This window comes from Passer domesticus, chromosome 1, assembly GCF_036417665.1.
Source record: "Passer domesticus isolate bPasDom1 chromosome 1, bPasDom1.hap1, whole genome shotgun sequence".
Lineage (NCBI taxonomy): Eukaryota > Metazoa > Chordata > Aves > Passeriformes > Passeridae > Passer > Passer domesticus.
This window is the reverse complement of record NC_087474.1, coordinates 103,177,436-103,185,271: the sequence shown is the minus strand read 5'-3', so window position 1 is coordinate 103,185,271 and position 7,836 is coordinate 103,177,436. Positions and strand designations below refer to the sequence as shown.

General features: G+C 36.9%; 1 protein-coding gene across 10 annotated transcripts in view; it reads left to right on the top strand.

Annotated features, from left to right (window-relative positions):
• The window catches only part of ZNF407 (zinc finger protein 407), a 333,728-nt gene that overhangs the window by 196,934 nt on the left and 128,958 nt on the right, over positions 1-7,836 (top strand). For all 10 annotated transcript variants that reach the window (XM_064431970.1, XM_064431956.1, XM_064431960.1 and 7 more), the window contains exon 6: positions 3,108-3,191. In XM_064431970.1, coding sequence (XP_064288040.1) covers positions 3,108-3,191 — 84 coding nt within the window. The remainder of the gene's footprint in view (positions 1-3,107; positions 3,192-7,836) is intronic.

Below are 7,836 nucleotides of genomic sequence, written 5' to 3'. Positions count from 1 at the left end.
TAATAGAAAATAAAGGATTGGTTTCCGTGTCTTTCTACATTTGAATGCAAAATGGCACACTTGAAACTAATTCAAGTTGTTAAGAAAAGGACCATTTTCTATTGCATTTCTGCTATCATATAAACATGGCAAGTTAGATCAGCCCCCTGTACAGCAAGTGAAATATTGCCTTTACATTTTCCTAAAAGTTAAAAAGTCGGAAATTCTGAGATGGGAATGATAAAATTGTTAAGCATATCCAGAAGAATGTAAAATACATCAATGTATCAATACATGCTCAAACATCAAATGAAATATTATGCCTAGATATGAGGGATTCATCCCCCATCAAGCTTCAGGGCTAGGAGATACTGTGCAACTGAACTTAAAGTCACAGGTGATGAAATTTTCTGTGTTTCTGGAGATACTTGTATTTGTATGTTTACCATGATACATACAAAAAATAAGATAATTAATTTATTAATATGCCTGAAAATGAATGTTGCAAAAATCAGAGGCAACACCACCTTTCCTGATTTTAAAAAACAGGGGCCAAATTTCCTCCAGTCTCATGTTTTGAGATCCAAAGCCTCCCTCAAGAGCCCTGCCTGCATGAGAGCTCCTAGATTCGACCTAGAGGAGTGTGGAGTATTTAACTGGCAAATTGTTTTATGGGATGGATCAGTTTCCCTACTTTAAAGCCCTTGCTTGATTTTGAATGATTCCTTTGTGGTTCAAAAGCTGCTGCAAAGGCCCAAATATAAACTACCCAGTAAATCTGTGAGCCTGCAAAGATGCTATAGGTGCTCTGTGTCCTTGTTAGTGTATGAAGCTGCAGGCCATACTGAGGTCTGCTCCTGGATGTTAAACACAACATGAGCTAATTTATGATAATATATAGATGATGAGCAATTTCTTGGTAGGCATGGAACAGCATTTAACTTCAAAGTGTGAATTTTATGCTGGGGTGTTAGGCATTAGTGCTAGTTAGAGAGATTTATACTTTAAATTGATTAATTAATTAAATTAATATTTAATTATAATTAAGCATTATGTGTAGTCATTCTATTCCATTTCTTCAGTATTTTGATGAATTGAAGTGCTACATGCTGAAGATCCTGATTTTTAAAATGCCATGAAATAATTTTAAAAAAGCCTGGAAGACACTTTGTAGAAATCTCTGTGTAACAATCATGCATAGCCTCAGCAATAATATTATTGTCAAACATTTTGCAGTAAAATTCAAACTTTGTTACATCATTTAGCACAACTACATTCTTCATGTGATAGTGAGAATGGGCTTCTGTTCTGCTTTTTCTGATTTTTTTTTTCTAGATTCAATTATAATGACAGGTTGCTGGAATTGAGTCCCAAAAGACGTACTGAAATTATTTTGCACCTTAGCTTCTCTTCTGGGATACTCTTATCAACAGACCAAAATTTTTTAAAAGCCCAAAGTCCTGTATAATTTCAGTCTGCTTTACATGGCCAGATTTGGGTGCAGAAAGTAACAATGCACCATTTGCTTTTTTCTGAAACTGTGAAATTCTGAAATATGTGCCCACTGCATTTCATAGCCTCACTGCGTGGCAGAGGTTTATCAGCTCTTTTGTCATCCATTTTGGTGATAGGATTCGAGCTGCCTTGGAAACTTTGGAATTGCTTTTCTCCTGGTATCACAGGGCCCAGGGACTCCCTCACTTGGGACATCTGGGGTGGGGAGCTGGGGTTCCTCAGAGACCTCATTGAGGTGGTAGTGGGAGAGGGCAGCTAGTCCCTGGCAGAGGCTCTCCTGGGAGCTCCCACTCACGAGATGCTCTCTTGCTTATGTGGACAGTATCCAAAGTTCACTGTGCCTTTCCAGAAGGTCTGTGTATTCTTGTGCCTGGTTATGTGGGAATAAACAGCATGGAGGTTTCCATCCTTCTGTCTCCACAGAAGGAGGACTTGGTAATTTGACACCGGACCTCTTAACCCAGCCATCTTTTGTAGGAACTGAATTTCCTTCCCCATGTGGAAGAATTGGAAGGAGATTGTTAGTTTCAGTGAATTCAGCATCATTGCCCCACCAGCCCCCTTGCTGCTGTGTTACTGTGGAAGGAGAAAATTTGGCTCCAAATGACTAGTGGGATTCTTTAAAAAAAAATTTAAAATTTCAGTCTTATCTCAAGATTTTGAGACTATACCTGAGGTTAGTGTTACTACTTCTTAATGACATTCCATGTGGCCTTGATTGACTGAGATGTCAGTGCATGTTAGTACATACCGAGTAAAAATATTGCTGTGAAATTATAAACTGTATTTATAGGCAACAGGGCCTTTTTTTCTGTTTAAAAAAAAAAAGAAAAAAAAGAGGCTAAAAGAGGGCATTTATACACTTTTAATGAGTACTGAGCTTGCCAAAATCTCTCAAATTGGTCCAGAGGTTTGGAATGAAGAATTATCATTTAAAGACGAACAATGTGAGTTGTGCTGCAATTTCAGCAGCAATCCCCAGACCTGTTTTCTTTATGCCATGAAAACTTTAGAAACATAAACAGTGCTGAATTGCCACTGGTACTGAATAATTTGGCTTTTATTGTTGCCTGCACTCTTCTTGTATTCAAGAAAATAATTTAATACTCATTAGTAAATAGAAGGTAACTAAAGATGACTGTGACCTAGTCTGTTGAAAATTTCTCAGTACCTTTAATTTGTTAGTAAATTAAATGTATTTTATTTAAGCAGAATCATATATACAGTATATTAACTTTTTTTTCCAGGCAATCTTTACTCAGCACAGAAAGGCCAGATGTATGGGAATTGTAAAAAATCAGGATATGCATAAAAACTGTTCAAGTGCATAAAGCAGCCCCATCTGGAAGACATCTAACAGAAATGAAGTTGTACAAAACCATTCCATTGATAATAAAGCTAATTTTTATGGGTCTGACAAGTATGTAATTATGTTCAGTGGTGCTTTTCAGATTTTATCACAGTCAATAAACCGCAGTGGTAATTTCATTCCCATTTGACATATTTACATGGAAACATTTGATTGGAGGAATTAGTAACCCTGAAAGCCTTGATAGATATGTTTTAATGATCTGTGACCTCCGCAGTCCCTCATCTGTTTATTGTTGCAACAGGCGAGAAGTCGTTCCTCTGTGACCTTTGTGGCTTTGCCGGCGGGACACGTCATGCCCTCACCAAGCACCGGCGGCAGCACACAGGTCAGTAAAGCTGTCTTTGCTCTTCGCTGTGTTTTCCCCAGCAAGGGAGTCCCTCTGCACTGGGGAGTAACACAAGTCAAACAGCACGTTGCAGCACAAATAAGACATTGGCTCATTGTTTGCTTTGCTTTTTCTCGTTTTTGTGAAATCGCTGTGCCCACGGTCTGCATCAAATCTGTTAGCTGGGAGTTTCAATAATTCTTTGGGGGTGAGTGTGGGGTATTTTTGGTGGATTTGGGTTTTTATGTTTTTTTGGTTTTTTTTCCCCTGAAGGAAGTAGAATTGTGAAGACTGGCTTTCTTCTCTCAATGAATACTAAGTCTACTAATTTATTTTTTCCAAGGCCCAAATAGATTACCTACTGTGAAGATTTTGCAAGAGACTGCTAGAATGTCCCTGGGTGAAAATTAGAGACTACATATAAATTAATCCATTTTTTTGGACTGAAGCGTAGTTGAAAGCTAGTGTTGTTTCAGTTGCCCTTTTGTAATTTTAAGATAGTTTGTAATTAATAGGTGCAACTTTAAGAGTTACCACATGGCTGGCATGTAAAGCAAGATTTCTCTCCCAGAATTAGTAAAACTTTCCTACCACATGGTTATAAAATTTTAATATCAGACAAAATTAAATTGGTTCTTAGTTTCAGAAGACCAGAAAAAGTGTAAGTATTAAACATTTATTAATATGTTCTACCTTAATTGTGCTTTTTAGTAGTTCCTTGTGTTTGATTATTTGAGTAGATTTTGTTCAAACAGACGTAGAAGTGTTGCTGTTTAAGCCACTGTAGTTTTTTGTTTTACTGACTATCGTGAGGATAATGTAATATCATCAGGAATTGCAGTGTGAGTTAAGTGACCATTGTCTAATGTACAGTGGAAAGAAATGGCTAACAAATGAGTAGCTGTAGTTGTTACATCATGAATTTTCCGTGGATTTTGTAAAGGAATCACAGTGGGAGATTTTATTATGTCCCTGTATAAACTAATCTTCATTCAGGACATATACCATCTAAATGTGTAATTTCCTGGAGAGCAGCTACTCTCTTTCTTGAGAGCCTGAAGCAATTCTTCCCACCCTGTTTTTAGTTTATTTAAAGCAACCATATTTGGAGGGGATTTTGATGCTTTCAGAAAGGTAGGATTTTCAGTGCTAGTCAATATCTTGAAACAGATAAGCTCTAAAAAGTATATGTGTATTCAAGGCCAAAATTTGCTTGCAAGTCTCATTAGTAATCCTCCTTTCATAATTTTTTTTTTTCTAATAACCAGGAACATAAATTTTTGTACTGCCAAAGTCAGTTCCCATTCACTGCAGGAAGTTTATATTTTTCAAGTGACCAATAAAAGTAATTTAGTAAACATAATAAGTTATCTTATTATTACACTCTGAATGATAATATGAGCAGTTACAACTACTGGAACAGAAGCTGTATGCTTCAGTTATAATTAAAGTTTCCATTTTTCTGGAGCTTTGAAGAATTTTCACATGTTGGCACAAGTTTAACAAATGTGGGCCAAGAAATTGATTAGTTAATTAATTCTTTATCAAAAATAAATTATTGTTATCAATAGGATAGGAAATACCTTTTGGTTTTGATTGTCCTGCCGTGTGAGCACATTGGATCTTGCATACATCTAGGACTCATAGTCAGTGTAGCCACACAAATGGTAAACAGTTCTTTCAGGATGGGGATATAGAAGAAATGCAAATTCTTGTGTTTACCCATGTTGTCTGTACCTATGATGTGAGTGAAGATCTAGTTTCTCAGAATTGTAAGCCTTTATCATCAAATATATATATATATAAATATATATAGTATCATTAGGCCACCAGCCAAGAGGAAATCTATTTTATTTCCTGATTTATGTGTAAAATTAGGCTGAAAATATGGTGTACTCCTGGTGAAAAGCTGTCGAGGTTTTTTAAGGCATTTTTGCCCTTCTTTTGCCAGTGTGGTAGAGGTTTCTTGTGCTGTGATCACAGGGATTTACAGGTTATAGATCATGAAGCTTGCATCTAGCAAGCATAACTTTATATTTTATGTCAGGACTGGAGGCTCGTTATTACTTTGCTATTAACTTTATACTATATAGGACAGTATCTCAGAGGCAGAGGGATCTATCTTTTTGGCATTTATCTGCCTCTGTGGCACAAACAATCAGAGATGATTCTTTAGCAGAAAAATTATCTGTACCTTCTATTTGTTTCAAGGAGAATGACACAATCCACCTTTGCTAGCATTGTTGCACTTACATGGGTTCCGTTGTGTTTTTCATCCAGTGCTCAACTTTATCTCAGTCATTAGCTGCTTGCATTCCTCCTTGTACTTTTCTTTTTACTTTTTTTTTCTCTGTCTCCAGTTGGCACAATTTTCCCAAAGCATAATGCCAAAGCCAATTACAATCAGGTTGGAAAGGGATAGGTTTCAAAAATACTCTAAATGGCTTAGATAATTCCCTACTGTAATACAAGCTGTCAAGTGGGCTGACACAGAACATCTTCCAATCCAAAATTTACTTCTATCACCTGTCAGAGGCCCACAATTCAAGGGCAAATGAACAAATCCTTACATGTAGTTAAGGAGCCTTAACCAACTTAACAAGTCTCCTCTCGTCCCAGCCTCAAGGCCTCAGATGTCCTGACAGCCCAGAGAAATGTTCAGCTGCTGGTGGAGATTTGACACAAGGGAAGACTGGCTGTAGGACCAGCCACTTAGACTTTTGATACTCTTTATTCTGGTATTTTTTACTCTGTTCTTCTCTTTTAAGATGAGATTCTTTCTTTGTACCTGTAGAAATGCCTTTATCTTGTGAAAGATGCATTTTCTTTGGAAATATTACAGGCAACATGAAGTATAACTTGGTTTGAAAAAAGCTGACTCTCAGTCACTCTTGCAGCAAACTATAGAGACCACTTTGGTAAATAGGAGTTATCCTTTGAAGAGATGTTTTTTTGTTTTGAATGAAAAGAAGCATGGGAATGTTCAACTGAAAGAAAAAGCCATTAGTTTTAAGAGAAAAACTTTAGTACTTAATATAGTTGTAAACATGATGCATTTTCATAAAGATTTCCTTGATATAGGCCATCTCAACTGTAAAGTAGGAACAAATAATTTGACCTACCAAGAGAATCCTGGTGTGTTACCAGTTGATATTTTTATTCTGTTTTAAATACATTGTGTCTGTAACGATGACCTGGTCCTGTGAGAAACGTGCATTTTGGACGGAGAAAAAGTTATTTTGTTGGCTGATTTTGTCCTGGGAAGATGTTCCAACTTTATTTTATGACCCGAGTGCACTTTCTTCCAGTTGTATTCTGCAAGAATCTGTCTCTGGTATTCTCAAAGTCTTTCACTGATGATGTAAATATCCAAGGTGTAAACTTCTGTTTTGTGAATTGAAGCAATGGCTTAAGGTATGGTCCAGAGTTTGTGGTCCAGAATTTTATCACACTGAAAGGAATACTTACATCTCTGTACATCTCTGTCTGCCAAATGCTTTACAATAGGCACTTGTGGCTGCCTAGGCTCTGATAAACTGTCTTAGGAAGCTTGGACCGCTCGCAGTATCGCTGGTGCTGTGCAGTCAATAAGGGATGGTTTGCAGTGCTGCAGGAACATAGATGCTGCAGTTCTGGTGTCTCAACAAGGCTGCGGGGACAAGATATTGTGTTTTGAGTCATCCCGAAGCAAGTTTTTTTGATTCTTATTTTGTTCCAGTAAGAAAACTTCCTGAAGATAGTTTTCTGCTGGGTTTAGAGTAAGTTGAATTACACAAAGAATTGAACCTGAATTTTGTAACATAAGAGGATAAATAACCTCTAAATCAGCCACCAAAAATTCACACACACACATACAAAAAGCATATAATATCAGATAATTTAAATATTTTGCCTTAATCATGATCAACTAGGAAGAAAAAACAAGCAAGGGTGATTATTTCTGGCTTGATATGAAAACATGGAAACAATTTATAATTTTAAAATATCTTTTCTTTATGTTCTTGCTCTTATTGTACTGCTCACCTCCTTTGTTTGCCCATTCTTCTACATGTTTCCCAGTAAACTTCCCTGTTGTGCTTTAGTAGCTGACTCAGTCCCACAGTGCTGATCAGTCACAGCCTGTGTTCTCTTGCATGAAATCCCTTTTTTAATGTTGGTTAGTACTCCTGCAAATTGCAAAAACCCCATTCTCATCTTCTACACATCAACAGTCAGCATTTGCTTTCCATGTGTTGGTTGTGGTGGGATCTTCCCAGGGTTGGTAGAAGTACATCACAGTAGTAAAGTGTTAGTGGGTAAGTACACTTACTGTGCACTCCTGTGGCAGTCACCATGAACCTGGGGAACTGCTTAAGGAGATCGTGTCTTTGTTCAAATATTTTCATGCATTTTTGAAGATGGTAGCTTATATTGTACAGAGCACTGTTTGTATGATTGCTTCTGCTCACTCATCTCAAGACATTTATAGGTCAATGTAATAAAGAAAGAAAATTTAATAATATATGTGTTTTTATCCAGATGAGTGACTCACTTTGTGTTTCTATTTCTCATGTGAACTGCTCTTTGACTTTAATGTGTAGTTACATTACTCGGCATTGAATTTATATGTATAATGTAGCTTCTTCCCTTCAACTTCCCCACCACA